Below are 24664 nucleotides of genomic sequence, written 5' to 3' on the forward strand. Positions count from 1 at the left end.
GGGGGTGTAAATTGGTACATATATCTGGAGAGTACTGTAATTTGAAAAGATACATGCACCCTCTTGTTCATCACAGCCCTATTTACAATAGCCAAGACATCAAAGCAAATTAAATGTCCATCAGCAGAGGAATGGATAAAGAAGATGTGGTACGTATATACAATGGAATATTACTCAGCCATAAAAAAGCACAAAATAATGCCATTTGCAGCAACATGGATGGACTGAGAGATTATCATGCTAAGTGAAGTAAGCCAGAGAAAGACAAATATCATATGATGTCACTTATACGTGGAATCTAAAAAAAATGGTACAAATGAACTTATTTACAAAACAGCAATAGAGTCACAGATGTAAAAAACAAACTTATGGTTACCAAAGGTGAAGGGAGGGGGAGCAGATAAACTAGGAAATTAGGATTAACAAATACACACTAATATATATAAAACAGATAGCTAATAAGAACCTACTGTACAGCTCAAAGAATGGGCTTCCCTGGTGGTGCAGCGGTTGAGAATCTGCCTGCTAATGCAGGGGACACGGGTTCGAGTCCTGGTCTGGGAGGATCCCACATGCCGCGGAGCAACTAGGCCCGTGAGCCACAGCTACTGAGCCTGCGCGTCTGGAGCCTGTGCTCCGCAACAAGAGACGCCGCGATAGTGAGAGGCCCGCGCACCGCGATGAAGAGTGGCCCCCGCTTGCCGCAACTAGAGAAAGCCCTCGCACGGAAATGAAGACCCAACACAGCAAAAATAAATTAATTAATTAATAAAAACTCCTACCCCCAACATCTTAAAAAAAAAAAAAAAAACTCATGCTCTTATTTGCTACTTCTGGAAATAAAGAGTAAATGCAAGTCACTAGCATCTTCCCCAGAAATTATCTACATGGGGTCCCTGTTTAGTGGTATTCCCACTGCTTAAATATGTTTAAAAAAAAAAAAAAAAAAAAGAATGGATATAGGTATATGTATAACTGATTCACTTTGCTGTACAGCTGAAACTAACAACACTGTAAATTAACTATAATCCAATAAAAAAAAAGTTTTAATATGCAAAGAACTAAAAGAAATTATACCTAAACATCTACATGAAAGTACAAGAACAATCTCACCACCTAGAGAATATTAATTAAAAGATAGAAATTATTTTTTTAAATGTTCTGGAGTTAAAAAGTGCAATAAATGAAATGAAAAATTAACTGAAGGGATTCAGTGGCAGATTTGAGTCATAGGAAATGAACCCCAAAACTTGAAGATAGATTGAGATTACGCAGTTTGAGGAACAGAAAGAAAAGTAATGAAGAAAAATGAGTGGATACCTGTAGGATAGCATCAGACTTACCAACATACACATAATGGAAGTCCCCAAAGAAGACGAGAAAAGGACAGAAAGTATATTTGAAGTTTTTGGCCAAAAACTTCCCAAATTTGATGAAAAACTTTAAATATCCCAGAAGTTCAACAAACTCCAGATATGATAAACTCAAAGAAATTCATAGCTAGACTCATAATGATCAAACTGTTAAAAGACAGAAAATCTTGGAAGCAACAATAAAGAAGTGACTCATCAGTTACAAAGGATGTTCAATAAGGTTAGTAGCTGATTTCTCATCAGAAGCTATAAAGGCCAGAAGGCAGTAGGATGACATATGCAAAGTGCTGAAAGAAAAAAACCTGTCAACCAAGAATTCTATGTCCATCAAAAACTTACACCCTTCAAAAAGGAAGGAGAATTTAAAATACTGCCAGGTAAACAAAATGTAAGAGACTGTGTCACTACCAGACCTTCTCTGCAAATAATGAAGGGCGTCCTTCAGGCTTAAACAAAACGACACTTAGTACTCAAATCCACATTAATAAATAGAGACCACTAGTAAAGGTAACTGCACAGGTAAATATAAAAGGCAAAAGTAAAATGTTTTGTGTGTAAACTTTTTTTCTCCTATCTGCTTTAAAAGATGACTGCATAAAGCAGTAACTAAATTTATGTTAATGGGCACACTAAGTATAAAGATGTAATTTGAGACAGTAACAGCCGGGGGCGGGGGGAGCAGCTACATAGGAGCAAATTTTTCTGTGCTATTGGAATTAAGATAGTATTATTCCAGAGTAGACTGTTATAAATTTAGATGTCAGTTGTAATCTTCAGGGAAATCACAAAGAAAGTCACTTGAAAATACACAGTAAAAGAAATGACAAGGCAGTTAAAGAGGCATTTTGTAGTATATCATTTCAACACAAAATAAAACAGTAATTGAGAAACAGAGGAACAAAAAGGCCTAAGATACAACAGAAAACAAATTTTTTAAATGGCAGATATAAATCCTACCCTAACAGTAATTATCTTGAAATGGATTAAACTTTCCAGTTAAAGGCAAGTATTGGCAGACTGCATTAAAAATACATGATACAACTCTTATGTTGTCTGCAAGAGACATAGCTTAGGTTCAAAGACACAAATGGGTTGAAAGTAGGGGAATGGAAAAAGAAATAGCGTGCAAACAGTAGCCAAAAGAGCAGGAGTGGCAATAGACTTTCAGACAAAAATTATCAGAAACAAAGAAGGACATTTTATAATGATAAAAGTGTTAATCCATCAAAGAAATATAGCAGTTATAAATATAAATGCACCTAACAACAGAGCCCCAAAATATATGAAGCAAAAACTGACGGAATTGAAGGGAAAAATAGACAATTCAACAATAATACCACTTTCAGTAATGGACTTCAATACCACACTTTTAATAATGGATAGAACAACTAGAAAAAAAGGTCAATAAGGAAACAGATTTGAACAGCACCAAAACTAGCTAGACCTAATAGACATCTCTAGACTGCTGTACCCAACAACAGCAGGATACACATTCTTTTCAAGCTCATATAGAACATTCTTCAGGACAGACCTTATGTTAGGCTATAGAAGAAGTTTCAATAAACTTAAAAGGATTGAAATCATACAAAGTATATTGTCCAACCACAATGGAATGAAATTAGAAATCAATAACAGGAGGAAATTCGTCAAAATTCACGAGTGTGTGGAAATTAAGCAACAGAGTCCTTTATTAACAGTGTGTGAAAGAAGAAATCACAAGGGAAATTAGAAAATCCTTTGAGATGAATGAAAATGAAAGCACAACATGCCAAAACTGATGGGATGTGGCGAAAGCAGTGTTTAGAGGGAAATTTATACTTATGAAACACCTACATTAAAACAGAAGGAAGATCTCAGATTAATAACCTAGTCTTCTATCTTAAGAAACTAGAAAAAGGAAAAACTAGAAGTAGAAGAAAGCAATTAATAAAAAGATTTGATTGGGGAAAAATGAAAGAGAATAGAAAAGCAGCAAAGAAAGTTAATGAAACCAAATATTTGTTCTTTGAGAAGATGAAAATCAGCAAATCTTTTACTAGACAAAGAAAGAGGACTCAACTTACTAAAATCAGGAAAGAAAGAAGGGATGTTACTAGCAACCTTACAGAAATAGAAAGGATTACAAGAGAATGCTATGAAAAATAGTATGCCAACAAATTAGATAACCTAGATGAAATGGAAAATTCCTAGAAAAACACAAACTACCAAAACTGACTCAAGAAGAAATATTAAAATCTGAAGACCTATAACAAGCAAAGAGATGAAATAAGTAATTTAAAAGAAAAATGTTCCCGCAAAGCAAATCCCAAATGTTTAAGTAAGAATTAACACCAGTCTTTCATAAACTCTTCCAAAAGATAGAAGAGGAATACTTCCCAACTCATTCTGTAGGCCAATTATTACCCTGATACCAAAACCAAAGACATCACAACTTCTGTGCATCAAAAGACACAATCAAGAGAGTGAAGGGCTTCCTTGATGGCACAGTGGTTGAGAGTCCGCCTGCTGATGCAGGGGACACGGGTTCGTGCCCCGATCCGGGAAGATCCCACATGCTGCGGAGCAGCTAGGCCTGTGAGCCATGGCTGCCGAGCCTGCGCGTCCGGAGCCTGTGCTCCGCAACGGGAGAGGCCACAACAGTGACAGGCCCGCGTACTGCCAAAAAAAGAAAAAAAAGAGTGGTGAAAAGGCATCCTACAAAATGGGAGAAAATATTTGCAAATCATAACTTTAGGGTTTTTTTTGTTTTCTTTAGACTTCCTTTTTTTTTGAATTTTTTTTTTTATACAGCAGTTTCTTAGTAGTTATCTAGTTTATACATATTAGTGTATACATGTCAATCCGAGTCTCCCAATTCATCCCAACAACAACAACAACCCCCCCGCCGCTTTCCCCCCTTGGTGTCCATACGTTTGTTCTCTACATCTGTGTCTCTGTTTCTGCCTTGCAAACCGGTTCATCTGTACCATTTTTCTAGATTCCACATATATGTGTTAACATACAGTATTTGTTTTTCTCTTTCTGAGTTACTTCACTCTGTATGACAGTCTCTAGGTCCCTCCACGTCTCTACAGATGACCCAATTTCGTTCCTTTTTATGGCTGAGTAATATTCCATTGTATATATGTACCACATCTTCTTTATCTGTTCGTCTGTCGATGGGCATTTAGGTTGCTTCCATGACCTGGCTATTGTAAATAGTGCTGCAGTGAACATTGGGGTGCATGTGTCTTTTTGAATCATGGTTTTCTCTGGGTGTATGCCCAGTAGTGGGATTGCTGGGTCATATGGTAATTCTATTTTTAGTTTTTTAAGGAACCTCCATACTGTTCTCCATAGTGGCTGTATCAATTTACATTCCCCCCAACAGTGCAAGAGGGTTCCCTTTTTCCACACCCTCTCCAGCATTTGCATAACTTTAGGGGTTAGTATGCAGACTATATAAAGAACTCTGAAACTCAACAACAAAAATAAATAATCCAATTAAGAATTGGGCAAAGGGGTTAAATAGACATTTCTCTAAAGGTGATATACAAATGGCCAACAGGCATATGAAAAGATGCTCAATCAACATCACTGATTCTCAGAGAAATGAAAAACAAAACCACAATAATATATCACCCTTTAGGATGGCTACTATCAAAAACAAAACAGAAAAAATAGCAAGGGTCAGTAAGGACATAGAGACATGGGAACCTTTGTGCACTACTGGTGAAATCGTAAATTGTGCAACCCCTATGGAAAACAATGTGGCGATTCCTTCAAAACCTAAACAGAATTACCTTATGATCCAGCAATCTCATTTCTGGGTATATATGCAAAAGAATTGAAAGCAGAGTCTGGACACCCATGTTCATAGATGCACTATTCACAATAGCCAAGGAGGTGGAAGCATTCCACATATCCATCAACAGATAACAAAATGTGGTGTATACAGTGGATACAGCCTTTAATCATTCAGCCTTTAAAAGGAAGGAAATCCTGTCATGTCCTACAACATGGATGAACTTGAGGACATTATGCTAAGTGAAATAAGCCAATCACAAAAAGACAGATACTATGTGATTCCACTTGAGGTATCTATTCAAATACATAAAAACAGACAGTATTATGGTGGTTACCGGGGCTGGGAGGAGGGGGGAAAAAGGAGTTGTTAGTGTAAGGTTTTCAGTTTGTCCCAGTGAAAAAATTCTGAAAATCTGTTTCACAACAGTGTCAATATACACAACACTGCTCAAGTATACACTTAAAAACAGTTAAGATGGTAAGTTTTGTGTTCTGTGTTTTTTACCACAATTAAAATTACAAAAAAAACTTTAGAAGAACGGAAAATTATGACGTTTTCTTCATGAATACAGATGCAAAAATCAACAAAATACTAGCCAACTGAATCCAGCAACATGTGAAAAAGGATTGTACATCATGATCAAGGTTGGTTCAATGGTGATATACCATATTACTAGAATAAAGGTGTGAAAACTACATAATCATCTCAGTAGATGAAGAGAAAGCATTTGACAAAATCCAGTACTCTTTCTTGGTAAAAACACTCAACAGATTATGACTAGAAGGGAACTGCCTCAACCTGAAAAAGGTATCTACAAAAAACCCACAGCTATCATCATAGTTAATGTTGAAAGCTTTTCCCCTTCGATCGGGAATAAGACAAGGATGTCTGCTTTCACCACTTCTATTCAACATTGTGCTAGAGTTTCTAGCTAGAGTAATTAGACAAGAAAACAAAACTAAAATCATCCAGACTAGAAAAGAAGTAAAACTGTTTCTGTTTGCACATGGTATGGTCTTGTATATAGAAAATCCTTAGGAGTCCACAGAAAAAGTATGTTAGCAAGAAAACAAGCTTAGCAAGGTTACAGGATACAAGAACTAGGAATAAATGGGGAATGTACAGTCCAAAAAATGAAAGTTAAAAAAGTGATTTCATTTTACAGTAGCATCAGAAAGAATAAAATACTTAGGAGGAATACGTTTAACCAAAAAAGATGTAAGATCTGTGTACTGAAAACTACAATACAGCAAAAGAATTTAAGAAGGCCTCAATAGATGGGAGGGCATCCCATGTTTCTGAATTAGAAGACTTACTTAATATTGCTAAGATGGCAGTCCTACCCAAATTGCTCTTCATATTCAATGAAAATTCTAACCAAAATTCTAACTGCCTTTTATGGGACCTGGAATAGTCAAAAACACTCTAAAGAACAAAAACATGGAAGGACAATTTCAAAACCTGCTTCAAAGCTCTAGTAATCAAGACAGTGTGATAACTGGCATAAGCGTAGGCATAAATGGGTGAAACAGAATTGAGATTCAGAAATAAATCCATATATCTATGATGAGTTTATTTTTGACACGGGGCAAAGTTAATTCAAGGAGAAAGAATAATCTTTCAACCAGTGATGCTAAAAGAATTGAATATCCATATGTAAAAAATGAACTCGGATCCCTGCCTCATGCTATGTACAAAAATTAATTCACAACGGCCCAAGCACCTAAGTGTAACAGCTGAAACTATAAAACTCTTAGAAGAAAACATAGGGATAAGTTTTCATGACCTTGGATGTTGCAGTGGATTCTTAGAGGTGACACCATCAGGACAAGCATCAAAAGAAAGATAAATTAGACTATCAAAATTAAAAACTTTTGTACATCAAAGAACACTGTCAAGAAAGTGAAAGGCAACCTGCAGAATGGGAGAAAGTATTTGCAAATCACATGTATGATAAGCCTTTGTATCCAGAATGTATAAACTGCTTTTACAAGTCAACAACAAAAAGCTAATCTTTTTTTTTTTTTAAGTGGGCAAGGGATTCGAATTGTATATTTTCGGAGAAATGTCTGATAGCCAATAAGCACATTAAAAGATCCTACACATCATTAGTCATTAGGGCTATGTAAATAAAAATCACCATGAGGTACCACTTCACATCCACTAGGATGGCTATAATTTTTAAAAAAGGAATGGGTAGAATGTGGAGTAATTGGAACCCTTCTACATTACTGATGGGAAGGTGAAGTGCTGCAGCTGCTGTGAAAAAGTTTGGCAGCTCCTCAGAAAGTTTAACAGAGTTACCATATGACCCAACATTTCCACTCCTGAATACATGCTCAAGAGAATTGAAAACACATGTTCACACAAAATCGTGTACATGAATGTGCCTAAGAACATTATTTGTAATAGCCAAACAGTGAAGACAGCCCAGATGGCCATCAACTTATGAATGGATAAAATGTGATAAATCTACCCATTGGAATAGTAGCCAGCTGTAAACTGGAATTAAATACTGATACATGCTACAACCTGTACAACATGCATGAACCTTGAAAACATTATGCTAAGTGAAAGAAGCCAAACACATATTGTATGATTCCATTTATATGAGATGTCCAGAATAGGCAGTTCCATACACACAGAAGGTTAGATTAGCAGTTGTCAGGGTCTGGGGACAGGGAAGAATGAGTAGTGACTGCTAGTGGGTGTGGAGTTTCTTTGGGGTGATGAAAATGTCCCAGAACCAAATAGTGGTAGTGGTTGCACAGCCTCACGAATATACTAAAAACTACTGAATTGTATGCTTTAAATAGTGACTTCTGTAGTGTTTGAATTATATTTCAATTTTTTTAGAAGTCAAAAAAAGTCAAGCTTGACAATTGGGTTAGCTGGTGGAGATACTAACCATATCATTCTGAAGATGAGAGAAGAAACATTGTAAGGTGTTTGGGCTTAAAAACAAACAAAAAAATCCAATAATCATTATCACAAGAACTAGAATTTGTTGAAGTGTGTCCTAGAACTGGAAGCCCATCTAACTTGTGACATGGACCACTATCTGACTTCAGATCTAGTCTTTATAACTCTTCTAAAAACAAAGGGATAAAGAGTAAAAAAAAGCCTCTAGGGTAACCACCTTAGAAGCAGAAAGGAGCCTTTTTGGAACTGTTCCTCTTCTGGCCTGAGTCAGAAGGGACCGGTTAAAAGGCAAGGGGATTGTTCCATGAAAGGGGAAGTTAACATTCTTCGAAACACAAACCAAATCTTTTCCATATATTACTTCTTCAAATATACAGGTGTGCTAGAATGTTGATCCCCTCAGGGCAGCAGAGCAGGGTCTGGGCTACACATCCACTGCCCCAGGGGTCTCCCTTTTAACCCCGCTGTGTGTAGTGCGAATGTTTCCATTTCCTATGTGTGTCATGAAATGAAATGGTTAGGGAAGAAGCACTGCTCTTAGGGTCATCTCTTTAAGGTTCTCCCCACCTGCCTTATCATCGTGTACTGATCGCCCTTAATTGTCATTGCCCCTCTTAAAATATGTCAACTACTTTTCAGAGAGCTATACAGCAGTTCCCAAGTGCACTTAGCTAGGAAACAACAAGGTTAATTTGGTGTAGTTATATTTTTATAGAGAGAGAATGCATAATTGTTATATTTTTATTTCCAACGTACTTACAAATCAAATATTAAATAATCCAAGATGGAATTTTGTTAGCGATCGATGTCAAACCTTATTGGATTATAAATTCCAGAAATAAGCTTTTGCCTACTTTTTAAAATCTTTGCTCTTCTGACATCTCTATACTTACTAATAATTTTGAGAAGGTTATAACTAATGACGCCAGGTCATTTCTGCAGATTCTTTCAACGTTAGACTTCCTCACAGATAAGAATGCACTTAAAGGGTCTTCCAGTACCTTCACATTATTCTCTGACTTAACTGGGACCTATGAAACATGCTAACAATTATTTATAAGCTGTTTAGAGCAAGAAAACAGATAGGAAACCTTGATGAGGTTGAGATGATGTGAGCAGATAACAGAGAATGTCTATGTGTGTATCTATCACTTTGTTTTCATGCTGACTAGAATGTCAGTCTTCCCATTTGAAATGGGTAGAATACGTCTTGCTTTAGATGTGACTTTTAACTTGTTTTCTTTTAATGGATACTTTACCATCTGAATTGTGATCAGGTGTCATTTGTAGGTTAGTTTCTGTTGGTCTTGGCTGGGAAATATATTTTGCTAGGAATATATCTTGACTGGATAGTTCTACTTTTTGACTTAGTGAATTAAAGAACATCTCCAAATTGTTGACCTAATTTCCTAAACATAAGTAGAAGTAACACTTTATACCTTCAAAAAATTCAATTGGGGGCTTCCCTGGCGGCGCAGTGGTTGGGGGTCCGCTGGCCGACGCAGGGGACACGGGTTTGTGCGCCGGTCCAGGAAAATCCAACATGCCGCGGAGCGGCTGGTCCCGTGAGCCATGGCCGCTGAGCCTGCACGTCCGGAGCCTGTGCCCCGCAGCGGGAGAGGCCACAGCAGTGAGAGGCCCGCATATCGCAAAAAAAAAAAAAAAAAAAATTCAATTGCTGGGTTTTGTTTTTGGTTTAGTATTGATAACTTTTAAGGTTTGGGAATATAGTTTTGTTTCACAAATTGGTTCATGTTTATCATGTCTGCAACCTCATTTTGACTCATTTTGGGTGTCCATTCTAGATTGGTTTTTATATTTTAGTGATGTTCAGCCTTAATGAATGAATTAGTACTGCTAACGAAATGCAAAAAATCAAGGCATGTACAACATTGTTTTTCCAGTAAAGTACTGCCACAGCCCATCAGACACTGACTGGGCATATTTCTTCCCAACCAAGAGTTCATACTACACGACTTCTAGTTGGTGGGGATCTTGTGGCCTAACTGGCTTCTCTCTGTTGAACCCGAAGTCTCCTCAGATCCCCATTTGAAATCACTGCTTTAAAAAAAAAAAAAATTTTATGTTTGACGGTTTTTTTAATGTGCCTAATTCTTTCAAAAGTGACAAAATATTTTATATGCTTTTTGTGACTTTATTTTCAATTAACCTCATGATGTATTCTTTCCCAAAAGGTTTAGAGGAATGCAGATTGCATGTTTGCAAGGATTTTCCTAGTACACAATGATGGTACATGATATTCTTGAAGAATATCATCTAAGTACCCAAGAATTAGGAACATTTTTACTCACAAGTACTAAAGAGCTCTAAATTGAAACATTTTCAGAATACATCTTGAAAATACTCAAAATGATAGTGGAAATGACACCTGTAGTGTTATTAAAAGCGAGGTAAAATACTTTCATTAGTAATCTTTATTTCCTTTAGGGTTTAATGAAGAAATTCATTCGGTGTTCTACACGTGTAACTGTGGGAACGATTAAAAAATTTCTAAGTTTAAAACTAAAACTTCCAAGTTCTTATGAGGTAAGTTAATAATCTAATCTTGATCATTTTGATAATTCTAATCTGAAGTAAAATTCTAATAAATTAATTTTGTGGAAACTTTGGTTACTTTCATGTTAAAAATTTTTGGAATGTAATATTCTATTTCTGTAATCTGTGTTTTTGAATTTAACGTCCTGACTAAAACATGATACTAATAAACCTAACGTTTTATGATTAGAGGAGATATTTAAATAACATTAAGTATTCTTGAAATAAATATCCCAGCTAAATGGATATTTTTTTTTTTTAATGCCAGCATGCTTTATGGTATGTCTTTTTCTTTCAATCTGAGACCTTTCAATCCATTTTAATGAATTCTTTATAGACTTCTTTTTCAGAATGTAAAACATTGTCTTTTTATCAAAGGGATTTTGTAATGTTCATTTAGTTCTGTAACATGCAAAAATGATATTTGCTTAGACCTAAGTAAAACCAACATACTGCATCTGCATACATGTAGTCTACTAGTTTCTTACAGAAGTCAGTTGCCCTGGTGTTGATCACTGTACAGCTTGTAATGTGTGCAGTGTTAGAGAATGTTTATGACCCTATAGCTCTGGCTATCCCTTACAAGGAGATGTGGCTACCATTTCTCACCTGCCCAAACGGCAGTCTTGCAACTTGTGTCAATTTCCTCTTCCCCCCTTTGAGTTCCTCTAGTCGCATCTAAAACAACTAAAGATCGAGGCTAGCTTCCAGTATAAACAGAGACATCAAAGGAAAAATAGTTTTTCAGGCTTATGTACAATAGTATTCATATGAACAGTCATAGTAGAAATTAAACAGGATTTGAACATAGGTATTGACAAGTATTAGGTCTGTATTTTGAGGAAACCTCTGAACCTGACCTTATTTTAAAATGTCTTGCAGATGACTAATTAATCTATGGATTAAGAATTCTTACGTGTTTGGTCCTATAAAAAAATTTCCAGAGATAGTAACTTTTACATTAGGAAAAAAATTGTGAATGTTAAAGCCATATGTACTTGATAAAAAGTAAAAGAAAAAAAAAGATTTATAGATATAAACACAGTGAAATAGAAAATGAAATTGTTTTTATAATTTGGTTTTGTTCTTTATTCTCTTCTTGCAAAATACCACTTGCAGTTTTATTTCCTTACTTTCAAGTGTGACTCATTGAGTTATTTTCTAGTTTTCAGGAAGTTGTTAGAGCTGAGAGAACTGTTGCTCTCATACAGTCTTACCGCTGGCACTTACTACATACATTTCTCTGTAGACTTTTCTATAGAAAGGATGGAAGGGGGAGAAACTGAATTCACTGACATCTCCTTATCTATCCCAATGCAAAGAACTTTCCCTATGATTTTTAGTAATATTTACTGTTCCCCCCTTATTTTGCTGCCCCACATGTGAGGGGATGATTTAATGACATTCCTAACAGCTGAAGCGTCTGTAACAGCACTGGTAACTGGGGCAGGATGGTTTGGTTTTCAAATGACAATAATGGAAGCTGCGTACCTAGTTGGGAATTGCATCCTAAGTAAGTCCCTTTACCTCTTTGCTTATGAATTTATTTTACAGGCAAGATAAAGAAAATGAAACTATCTACTTTGTTCTTTTAAAAACAAAATGGTGTCTGAAAAACATTCTGAGGTCCATTTAAGTCACCATAAATCATCCAAAAATCAATATAATTTAGCTAATAATTTATCTAGTACAATTGGAACTATACTCATTTTAGACTTAAAGTTCAAAACTCCAGTCTCTGTCTAGCCAGACAAGAATTATTTAAAAGCCATTCTTCCTCCTTTCCATACTTTAAATCCTATCAGTTTGCTTTTAATCTCTAGAAAACCGAAATGTTTTATTTATAGGGATCTATAATAAATGCTTGTTTAATGATGCTTTGTTGAATTCGTAAATCACAGCCACAGCTCCTGTGGCCTTGCTAAGGACTGGGGGCAGCAGGGGTTGTTCGGTGGCTGCAGCTCTAGAGCAAAAGTGAGCACTGATAAGTATGACCCTTTTTTGAAGTTCCATACAAGGTGGGAAGACGGCCTGGTAAATACTATGCAGTTTACCAGCTAAGCAGAGCAGAGAGGTGGAGAGCCCTGGGAGATGCAGGCCTGTGGCCTGGTCCTAATTGTTCTGTCAGCTTGAATACCTTGAAGCCCCCAAAAATCATGTATCCATATGCATTCATTTACCCGCTGCAAATATAAACTAATGCAGAGGAGGAAAGCAGCTCCTTCAAATGAGAGATGAATTCATAAGCCACATGTGCCATGAGGAATTGTAAGGTTTCCACAACTTCTTCTCATTCAGTAAGAAATCACAGAAATATGTCTCAATCTCAAAGGCTGCACAGAGACATAGACTAAGAAGGTTCACATTGCGTTTCAAAATTAGGTGATGAACCTGAGATAGAGGTATGTGGGACAAGACAGCCAGTGATTCATGTTAATTATATCTGAATTGTTAATACCTATGAGATGAGGCCGTGCTTTTAATAGAAAGATCCAGTGTTCTTCTCAAATAATGGACACTACTTCTATTTTGATATAAGTATTTGAATCTTTTTTGAAATTTGGGGAAAAAATGTAAAACACTTATGAATTGAGAATTATTTATGTTAATGGATCTGTAACTATTCTTTTTAAAGTTGGATGTGCTGTGCAATGGTGAAATTATGGGGAAGGACCATACTATGGAGTTCATCTACATGACAAGATGGCGACTAAGAGGCGAAAACGTAAATTGCTTTTATATACCTACGTGTATATTTAGTTCTTTACCATTATGTTATTCAAATTTAACAGTTACTTAGACACTTTAAAAAAAAAAAAAAAAACTAGCTTGGGAAAGAAGAAACTGGTTCCTCTTATTGTTTCTCAGCTACTCCATGATAGTTGGTCCCAAGTACAAGGCCGAGATCTGTGTTAGATGTGGTTTTGTTATATTTAAGGTAAGTTTAAAACATCAGTTTGAATATGTTCAGAACTCAGCTAACCTAGAGACGGAGGAGATAGCACTTACATTTTTTTAAACCCCAGTAAATTATGGGAACTTTTAAGTTCTGCCCTGACTAGTATGTTTAATGGTTAAGGTATTTTTTGTTTGTGGTAGAGGAAACAGATAGGGTAGAATCTAGATAATCTTTTTTTCAGGTACCAACTTTACATTGAAAGTATAAAATCGGACCGAAGGGTAAGTGAGTTTGCAGTGGTTTCTGATGCCAGAATTAGATTGCCGTGCCTTAGGCCCCAGGCAATATGGGAGAGATGATTAAAAGGAGGAAACTAAGAAAATTTTTTTAAAAACCCAAAAGGAGTTTGTATTTTGAACTATATCTTTGATTAGGTTAATTAGAAGGTTCAGGTGTATTTTATCTGAGTTATATGTCACATTGATATCAGGGAAATTTGAGGGGCTAGGGACTGTAAGGCTGGTATGTAGCAGTAAGGAATACAGTAGTAATTATAAAAAACACAAAATTAAGAAATGCAGCCTCACCCAATTACAGTGGCTCAAAAACATACTTATGTTGAATGTAAACATCTATGGAACTTTTTTTTTTTCAGAAGAACTGTCTTGGTATGATAACAATAATAAATGAAGCACGTAACTTCTTAATTCAGAATTTTTTTCCATTCACATCCCACTTGGATGACACCTTCCTTGTGAGGCTGAGTTCTCGTGACCAGGAGGAATAAGTTATGTTCTAGTCCCAGCCACCAACTGGTTGTGTGCCTTGAGGAACTCATGAAACCTCTCTAGGGCTCCTTTTTTTTTAATTCTAATTGTCTTTGTATTTGGTAAATTACTACTTGCCTATGACATTTTATATATTTTTTAATGGTTCTACATACATCACTCTCATTTAATCCATCTAACCAGAATGTTTTGGGTACCAAGTACAGATTACAGAGGTAGTCAGTTCTCTTGCCTGGCCTTGCTGGGGCCTAAATATTGTGATATTACACATAATAGTAATACCACAATATTGGTATAATTTTAGCTTTCTTTGATAGTTCACTGGACACTTCAGTATGTGTTAGTGCTTGATATCATCATTATGAATAGGTTTGCCTTAAGGTTGGAGAGCTGTAACTCATCATCCACTGCAAGACATCTACTGATACTCACTTGTCCTTCACCAGATCCCTTCCCAGAGGTCTCCCACACTGCCAGTTATTTTAATGTCATAGCATGGAAGAGCTAATTCATAGAAATTGTTATTAATAAAGAGAAACCAGTCTTCACTACAGTTACGCTTCTGATTACACATTTCCGAATAGTTTAAATTCCCTGGTTAAGGCATAGTTTAATAAAAATTAGTTCAGAAAAATGGTTTAGTACCTTATTTTTATTCGGGTAAAAACAACCAATAAATAGAAAAAATGCCACATTTTATACTTAGTACAACAGTAAAGAAATAGCCCGTTTCATTTTTTTGGCATGACAACCCTGTTTTTTGTGTGTTCTCCTCCTCTAAACCGGTTTCTCCCTCAGCCTTCACATTCTCATCAGTTCCAAGATTAATGGTTCCATTTTTCCAGTTTCTCAGACCCAAATCCCTAAAGTCAGTCCTGATTAGTTTCATCCATCCTTAGCAAATTCTTTGACCTCTACCGTCAAAATACAGTAATGAGAATCCAGTTACATCTTATCACCTCCTCTTCTGTCACTCTGGTCCAAGCCACTGTCACTCTTCTCCAGAATTTCTATAAAAGTCTCTTAACTGGGCTCCATGCTTCTACTCTTTTTTTTTTAACGTCTTGAATTTCTCACAGCTGTGTCTTTTAGTTTTTTTTTACATCTTTATTGGGGTATAATTGCTTTACAGTGGTGTGTTAGTTTCTGCTGTATAACAAAGTGAATCAGTTATACCTATACATATATCCCCATATCTTCTCCCTCTTGCATCTCCCTCCCACCCTCCCTATCCCATGCTTCTACTCTTGCTGCCACCTGTGCCCCCTCCCATCTTCACCCAACACAGCAGCCAGAGTGACCCTCTTAACACAAGTTAGAACATGTCGCTTCTGTGCTCTAAATTATCCCGTACCATCTAATGGCATTTAGATAAAAGCCAAAGTCCTTCCAGGGACCTATAGATGGTGGACCCCACACAGTTTTCCCCAAAGACATCTTTGCTCTTACCCTTTGCTCCCTCCCTCTCGCTTCACTGGCCTCTGTGTTTGTTTCCTCTAACATGCCAGGCTTGCCCTTGCCTCCCCAAATATCCACCTAACTTGTTCCCTTTACCCCCTTCACCCAGAGAATTTTGCTTCTACATCCCCTCCTCAGTGAGGCCTCTGACTTCCGTTAATAGTCCAACCCCTCTCCTGATCTGGCACTCTTAACCCCTTGTCATGCCTTGCCATTCTCCACAGTATTTCATACCGTCACTATACCTCTTCTGTATGTTTATTGTTTGTCCCCAACTAAAATGTAGCCTGAGGGCAGGGATGATTATTTGTTCACTGCTCAGTCTCCAGCACCTAAAGCAGTGCCTAGTACAGATACTCAGTAAGTATTTGTTTGAAGAGTAAATTGAATGAAAGTTTTGTCTTTTATAAGGTAGTAGTTAGGCAAAATATAGCTTAAAGGTCATTTTGTTTATTTCAGTCTGTTTCCCGTTTGTTTTCTGTTAAACAAATTTTAAATTTTTGCTCATGTTCCAGTTAATTATGAGTTATTATAATTGATGAATTCTGACAGTTGGAGTGAATGGACAAACTAACAATAAAACAATTCTTTCTTGATTAAGCCCCTTCCAGCATATTTATTGCAGTCACATCCTTTCCCATCTGTACCCTTCATTGCCAGCAAGATGCCAGATAGTCTGAAAAGCTCTCGTTACTGTCTCTACTGGCATTGCTAACTGGCTGTGTCTTGGGCTGGGGTCGGCATATTTCCTAAACTAATGACCGCCTTATGGTTCTTTCACTTACTTCTGATACTTTTTTATATTAAACATTTTAATCTACCTGGGATTTGTTCATTTACACACACACACCCCTACAACAAGGCTAAGACTCTAAAACTTATTCTAAGAATTTTTTGCCAGAAATAGTTTATTGAATAATTCATACTTTGCCTCATTGTTTTGAGATGTCACCGTTATCTGTGCATATGTATCTAGACATGTGTACACATGCAGATGTGTATATCTATGTTCCTGGACCTTGTTTTGTTCTTCTGAGTAGGGCTTAATCCTACACCAGCATTGCACATTACAGCTTTTATAAAAATCTGATCACATAACACCCCTATCTAAAACTCCTCAATTGTCCATTTTCTTTGGGATATATTTAAATAAAGTCCAAACTAACTTAAAAGGAAAATAGTTGGGCCTTCTAGGTTACTTTATGATGTCTATCAGCATCTGTTAGGAAAAAGCTCATTTTTTTTTTTTTAAATTGTGTTGGCTAGTTTTCCCCCTTTATTGTTTAGGTGAGCTTGAGAATGGGATTGTGATTGGCATTGTATTAAATTTCTTGATTGACTTGGCTGGCATTTGCAGTCTTTTATTCTGTTTGGTGCTGTGGGGTGCCCTCTGAAGTTCTGGACTCTTCTCTGTGCCTCTCAGTAGAGTCTGTGGTTTTCTTCCCCCTTCATGTTGGATGCCACCTCTGCCTTTCTGGGTCTTTTGCCTCAGGCAGGATCCCCCGTATTCAGATCACCTCTTGGCCTTGTCCTCTTGCTAGACTCCTGGGGGGAACCTCGGGGAGTCAGTTTTGCCTCCACTCCTCAGGAGCAAGACATTTCTGCCTGTGCCACACAGCATCTGGGCCACTCCTCCCCTTTATCCTGGGACGGTTTCACTTCAGGCTCAGCCTGCTTTCTGTCCTCTGTGCTCTTTCTGGATCCTTGTCTTCATTGTGATTTTTTTTTTTTTTTTTTTTTTTTTTGTGCAGTACGCGGGCCTCTCACTGCTGTGGCCTCTCCCGTTGCGGAGCACAGGCTCCGGACGCGCAGGCTCAGCGGCCATGGCTCACGGGCCCAGCCGCTCCGCGGCATGTGGGATCTTCCCGGACCGGACCAGGGCACAAACCCGTGTCCCCTGCATCGGCAGGCGGACTCTCAGCCACTGCGCCACCAGGGAAGCACATTGTGATGCATTTTTGAAACTTTTATCTTTAGGAATCAAATATCCAGTCAAACTTAGCTAAGTCCCAGAAATTTTTCAGTTCATAACAGTATTTGCACCTCAAGATTGGTGTTCATCTTTTGCTTATTAGTGGGAGAAAATGTACCTTTTTTTAAACCATTGCTTCGCAAACTTTAATGCAAATCACAAAACACCTGGGGAGTCTTGGTAAAATACAGATTCTGATTCAGTAGTTCTGGGGCGAGGACAGAAATCCTGCATTTCTGACAAGCTCCCAGGCGTTGTCTGTGCACCTGATATTTGGGGCCACGCTTTGAGTAAGATGATTTTAGGGGACATGATCCATGACCACTGACCTGCCCTGTAGTTTCCACATCCGTAAATTGAGGTGTAGAATTGAAGAATTAGACCTCAGTTTGGAAGGGACTTAATCGCCAATCTAATTACATGGATTCTGTTTATAATATCCATGCAGTGTTCATCACATTTTTTGAATCATAAATGGGATCATACGTATTGTTTTGCAGCTTCTTTTTCTCATTTGTTAATATGTCTTGTGGAGAATCAGTAAATTTTATAATAATTATTTGTAACAAGTTGATAGTATTCCACTTGTGTGGCTGTAGCATAATTTGATTAATATGCTCGTTTGATTTGACTCGTTTAGATTTTTTTCAAATATCTTGACATTACAGACAATGCTGTATTCCAGTGTATATATCTTTTTGCACATGTGGAAGCATATTTATTGGCTAAATTCCAGATGTGGATTTACAGCAGAGTATGCATGTTTTAAATTTTGATAGGTACTGATAAATTGTCCTCTAAACAGTTTTTGGCAGTTTGTAGTCGTACCAGTAATGTGTGAGTGCCCATTTCCTGATACCCTCACCAACACTTCCTATTTTCAATTTTGTATTTCTTGTGTGAAGTTTCTTTCCATATCCATTGCCCCTTTTTTCCATTGTGAACTTTATCTTTTTCTTACCGGCTCCTGGGAGCTCTTTATGTATTCTGGATATTCATCTTTTATTATGTATTTTGCAGCTATTTCCTCCCTGTTGTATCACGCTGCATAGTTTTGCCTCAGTTTTTTGGTCCTTAAAATTGGGGTAATAATACCTATCTTGAAAAATTTTAGTAAGAATTAATGAAATATTATATAATAAGGTACTTAGCAGAGTGCCAGACATAATAAATGTTATTTTATTAATAGCTTATGTATGTTTGCTTTCATTATTATTATAATTCTCTCCTCCTACACTTAGTCTCATGTCTGCAAACTAACTGTTAATATCTCTGTCTCTTCAGCCTCAGCTTTCACCATGAACTCATGTTCTTCCTGCTTACCTTTCCTTGGGTAGGTTGAGTACCTACTCTCAGGATTCCCCCTTTTCCCAGATAATCCTGGTTGGTTTTATCTCTTCCAACAACCCCCCGCCAGTCCCTACCTAAAGTTACTGCACCACGTTTGCCTTGCTTTGCTTTCTTTGCATTACCAAGCAATTTTAGGAAAAGCAAACATCTACCTTGACTGATGCCAGAGATTAATAGGAAACAAAACAAAAACAAAAACAAAACAGAACAGTGAAATTTGCCTCTTTCTACCCTCTTTACTTGTTAAATGCTATTTGGGACTTGCATAGTTAGGCAAAGTCTGGTAGGCCGCAGTGTGGGGAGTCTTCAGAGAGAAGGGGGAAGGTTGTCAACGATAGCAGTGCTGGGTGTGTCTTACAGCATGTTGATGAGCCCAGTACAGAAATTCAAGGACTAACTTCTAGGGAAAAAATTGCTAAAGTCTTCCAGGAAATGGAAAATATCTAAAATTTTATTTTTAAAGCTACCAGTATATTTGTTTTAATAATTGCTTATTTAAATATTCTTCCAAAGTATATTTTAAAAACCTGCTCTGGGATGTTAGATTTATCCTGGTTAATTTGTATCTCACATTTTTTTTTTTTTTTTTTTTTTTTTTTTCAATACGCGGGCCTCTCACTGCTGTGGCCTCTCCCGTTGCGGAGCACAGGCTCCAGACGCGCAGGCTCAGCAGCCATGGCTTACGGGCCCAGCCGCTTCGCGGCATGTGGGATCTTCCCAGACCAGGGTACGAACCCGTGTCCCCTGCATCGGAGGCAGACTCTCAATCACTGCGCCTCCAGGGAGGCCCCATATTTTTAATCTTTTTTTTTCTGTTTTGAAGAAGCACACGATGTTGAATTCATATATGCATAATTTTAAAGTGTGTTATGTTTCATAATTCCATTACAGTTCAATGTTTATGCTTAATAAGGGTTCAGGATAATATTGAAAAATCAAGATTTGGGAATGATTTTTTAATATGAATGGTTAACCATTAAAAGATGGTAGATTTAGAAATGAATCTACTCACTGGTTTAAAAATATGTTAATTCATTGATTTACTCATAAAACATTTGAGTGGCTGCCGTGTGCCAGTTCTGTGCCTTAGCTCTTAAGATTGCAAATATGAATAAGATTCAGACTCAAAGAGCTCACAATCTAATGCTATTAAAATAGTTATGGAGACTAAGAGTCTAATCGGAGGAATATAAAGAACCTAATCTAAAACAGAACATGGATCACTTACAGGCTGAGGCAAGTTCCCTGCCCCTCTCAGAGCTCTGAGATCCTCAGACAGTGTTCCCTCTCAGGGTGGTTGAAGAGGTCTAGCAGAGATTGCTCACAGGAAGAGTTGGAAGAAAGAGGGTGCCCCCTCCTGGATTGAGAAGGCGAGGGTTTTCTCAGGAATTTAGTATTTGAAGAGGAGATGGAAAGGACAGGTCACCGTTTTGGTAAATATTTGCAGAATATTAACAAAACTCTTATCTAGAGACTAAAATAATTTCAAGCTAAAATTTACCAGTCACTAAGTTATTAAAGACTTTTTCCAAAAACAACTACCATATTCTGGAAAGTGTTTACTTAATCATGTTGACTCATGTTTGACGTTAAAATATTTTAAATATGTATCCAGTTGTGGATGCCTCTTATCTGATGAGTTCATCTCCTCCGCAGTTTCGGTGTCTGAACTGCTCAGCTTCGCAAGTCTGCCCTCAGGATGGCCCTTTGTATCAGGTAAGAGGCACTCACGACTGTACATATGACCCTCTGATGCCTGCCTGCCACAAAGGTGACTGCTTTCACCCCAAACTCAAGTTCCTAAGACATGTAACTTTGCAAAACTAAGACTTACTTGAGCTACGAAACGTCATCTTTTCAACTTATATCCCCAAAGTTTCCCATTATTTTAGTTCTCTTGAATTATCTTTTTAATTTTGCCAAACTAAAAATGAAGTTATAAATGTTCAGGCCATTATTTATGCATCAGGAATTGTTAATAATTACCGCTTTCAGCCCATGAGAAATCTCTGCTCCATATTGGATCTCTGCTCTATACTTAACACTTCTTTGTGTGTGTGTGTTTTTAATTAATCATTCACCCACAAGTGAAAGATAAAATGCCAGATTAGGTGAAGCTAAATAACAGCAACAGCTCAATGCAGTTGTGAGCTCGCTTACTAGGCCCTGTCCTAAGGACTGTATTTGAGTTACCTCTTCTAGCGCAGAAATGATAGTGAACTGATTTAGTAATGCACTGAGCAAACGTGAACATACCTGAGAAAAGTTTATCTAATATAAGTACATTTTAAAAATTTGGAAAACAGAAGAGACTAAGTGTAGAATAGTAAGGATTACTGTTGAGTGTAGAGATGATCTATGATCAACCTTAATCCGTGGATTAACCATGGCATTTCTTAAAAATCTCCATTGTTCTTTTATCCCAGAAATTAAAGTAGTCTTCATAATTATTTCCTTGGAGCCAAGAAAGGAGAATTGTAATTATATAACAAACTTAACTAGCAGACTTAGCTCTGATGTTGCAATTTTAGGGTTGGGACAAATAATTATATGTTAAGTATTAGAAGAACCACTTCAAATCGAAAATGTTAAATTAGCATTTTATCTAGAATTTCCCTCAGTCTCATTGTCAGTGCTGTGATTGTGGAAATCTCCACACTCATTAAAATGTGTGTTTCTTAATACACACTTTTTAAGTCCTGTTGTTTTTAGTAATGGAGTAAGCACATTTAGCAACTATAAAGGCCAATAGAAAATCATTTAGAGAAAAAAAATCATACTTCTCCTTATATTATGCAGTTGAGGGTGAGGGGTGAGTAAATAATTTAACTGAGCTGGTGAGATATGCGTAGATGTTTCACTGACTTTAGCTTCACGGCTGATTTTGAGATGCATTGTAGTGATGCTCCTGCCTTTAGTTATAACTCATACATACATGGCTTTTTGCTTTTACTCTTGGCACTGATGTCTATTTATTTCCTGAGAAATAAAGATATTCTTAAACTCTGATCTAAAGTTTTAGAGAACTAGAATAAGACCAAATTTTCAAAAGTCCACACACACTTCCTTTTCTAACTTCAACACTTCATTATAGAGTATAGTCCTGTCAGAACATCTTTAGCCAAAATTCACCTAGAAAATTTCAAGGAAAAGATTATCACTATTATAAGAAAGTATTATTATATGTGTAGCTTTATGCTATTAAATTTTTTAATTTTGTGAAAATTTCATGAAATAGTTTTCTAGGAAGATAATAGTGGACCAACATTCACCCAAGAAGAAAATGTAAATCACTAAATTATGGAAGACATAAAAAAAAGTAAATTACAGATACCTAAATATAAAACTACTTTTAATGGTCACGTTCCCTCATATTTTCAAGGACTAGATCATTCTCATTCTAAATTGGTTTAAGTCATTGAAAAAGATAGAATTTTTCCAAATTCATTTTACAAAGATAACATAATCGTGAAAGCAAAAACTGACAGAGAACCTGCAATTAGAAAACGAGTATCAAATCTTATTTTGAACATAAAAACAAAGATGATAAAAACATACTAAATATACTAAAATAATATGCTAGAAGAATAATAAACCAAGACCAAGTAGTATTTTTATCAGAAATGCAAGAATGGCTTCATGCTGGGGAGAGGGAAATTATATATATATATTATATCCTAAAAACACTAAGTCAAATAAATACTAGTAGATGCTGAAAAGGCATTTGATAAAATTTGAATGTTAAGTCCTAATTTTTCCTGCAAGCTTCTTATTTTGAAAAATTTCAAAACAACAACAATGTTGATGTAATACAAAGGAGTATCATTTACTTTTACTTAGATTTACCAATTAACATTTTGCTACAGTTTTTGCCCCCCTTTCCCTTTCTTCCTCTTCTCCTTATCTTGTTAATCTCTTTATAAATATATCTGTTGTTTCTTTACAGAGCCGCTTGAAATTAAATTGCACGTATCATGACAGTTGACCTCTAAATACTTCAGCATATGTTTCCTAAGATCAAAGACCTTCTCATATGTAACCACAATCCCACTTTGTGCACAAGAAATTTAGTACATTAACTATTATAGTGATGTCAGTTCTTCCCATAATTAAATTATGAAGTTTAATATAGTTTCAAACACATTTTTACCAGATTCTTGTTTAACTTGACAAAGTCAGTCATTCTAAAGTTCATCAGGAAATATAACTTGGTGCCTCTGGTCAGTCCCATTTTTAAATGAGTGATCACGGGGCACATTCATGGCCACCTACTGAAATGTATTTTAAAGCTGAAGTAATTAAAATCTGGTACTATCTTAAACATAGACACATAAATAAAAAGAATAGCTCAGGAACATGAATCTATCAAGAGTATTTCAAATTAGTGGAGGGTAAAAAGATTAACAAATATCTATTGAGCCCTTAATTATGCACTGGGCAATCTTCTAGGCCCTGGGAACACAGAAGTAAAAATGAAAAAAATTCATTTCCTTCATGGAGCCTATACTCTAATGATAACAGATGAAAGATAAATGAGTAAAATGTATAGTGTTAGAAGAAAAATTAAAGTAGATAAATAGAATATTTTAGATAAGATAGCCAAGGGAAGACCTCTTTGAGTTGGGGATTTTTGATCAAAAAGAAGTGAGAGTAAGAGCTATGTGTCTATCTGGGGTAGGGCCCTCTAGGCCGATGGCACACAGTGCAAAGATCCAGAGATGTGGTCGTGTCTGGTGGTTTGAGGGCTGCAAGGCGGCCAAGGGCCTGGAGCAGAGACAGTAGTTGACCGGGTATCGGGGAACTTGGAGCATAGATGTTGGGGTGGGATATGATCTGGTAGGGTTTGTTTTCAGTTAATTGTCCTGAGACTTTTGGTGGTGGTGATGGGGTGGGGGGATTCATTCCATACCTCCCATTATAGGTGTTTTTCATGGCTAAAATGGTACACATTAAAAATGATACCATCAAAGATCAGGAAGAGAATATAGCTAACTAACCTCAGAGTGAGGATGGCCTTTCTCATTGTACTTGTAAAAGGAAAGAAAACAAACCAAGTTGACTAACTAATACTGAAAAGTACATGGCAAAAATACCATAAATAAGGAATATTTGCAATATATGACAGAAGGATTTGCTGCCCTAATACGTAAAGAATCCATACAAATCTGTAGGACAGAGTTCACCTGTCCGTAGAAAAATCAACAAAAGACATGATAAGACAAGTCACAAAAGAAGGAAACACAACTGCCTAGTATAAAGGTAGTTAACTTATTTAGAAGTCAAAAGGGAAGAAGAAATAAAATACTATTATATGCGTATTAAATTTCCAAATTAAGAGAGAGGAAAGGAATAGTACTCATTATTGATGAGGCTCCTGAAGAATGAGCACTCATATTTCTTTCAGAAATGTAAAAATAGAACAACTTTCTTAAAGTCCAGTGTGATAGCATTTACCAAAAAGCCTTTTAAAATGCTTATGCTGTCTGAATCAGCAGTTCTACTTCTAGGAACCAACCCTAAGGGTGCAGGGGAGATAGGGTGGGGAGTGGGGAATAGATC

The 24664-nt window shown here is 36.7% G+C and overlaps 1 protein-coding gene across 2 annotated transcripts in view; it reads left to right on the plus strand.

Moving 5' to 3' along the window:
* The window catches only part of PCGF5 (polycomb group ring finger 5), a 114932-nt gene that overhangs the window by 81915 nt on the left and 8353 nt on the right, over positions 1–24664 (plus strand). Inside the window, exons 7-9 of one of the 2 annotated variants that reach the window (XM_082674358.1) lie at positions 10531–10629; positions 13274–13363; positions 20762–20821. In XM_082674358.1, coding sequence (XP_082530484.1) covers positions 10531–10629; positions 13274–13363; positions 20762–20821 — 249 coding nt within the window. The remainder of the gene's footprint in view (positions 1–10530; positions 10630–13273; positions 13364–20761; positions 20822–24664) is intronic. The other variant, XM_082674359.1, reaches the window with a different exon arrangement.

The sequence above is a fragment of the Grampus griseus genome (assembly GCF_964374135.1).
Source record: "Grampus griseus genome assembly, chromosome: 16".
Taxonomy (NCBI): Eukaryota; Metazoa; Chordata; class Mammalia; order Artiodactyla; family Delphinidae; genus Grampus; species Grampus griseus.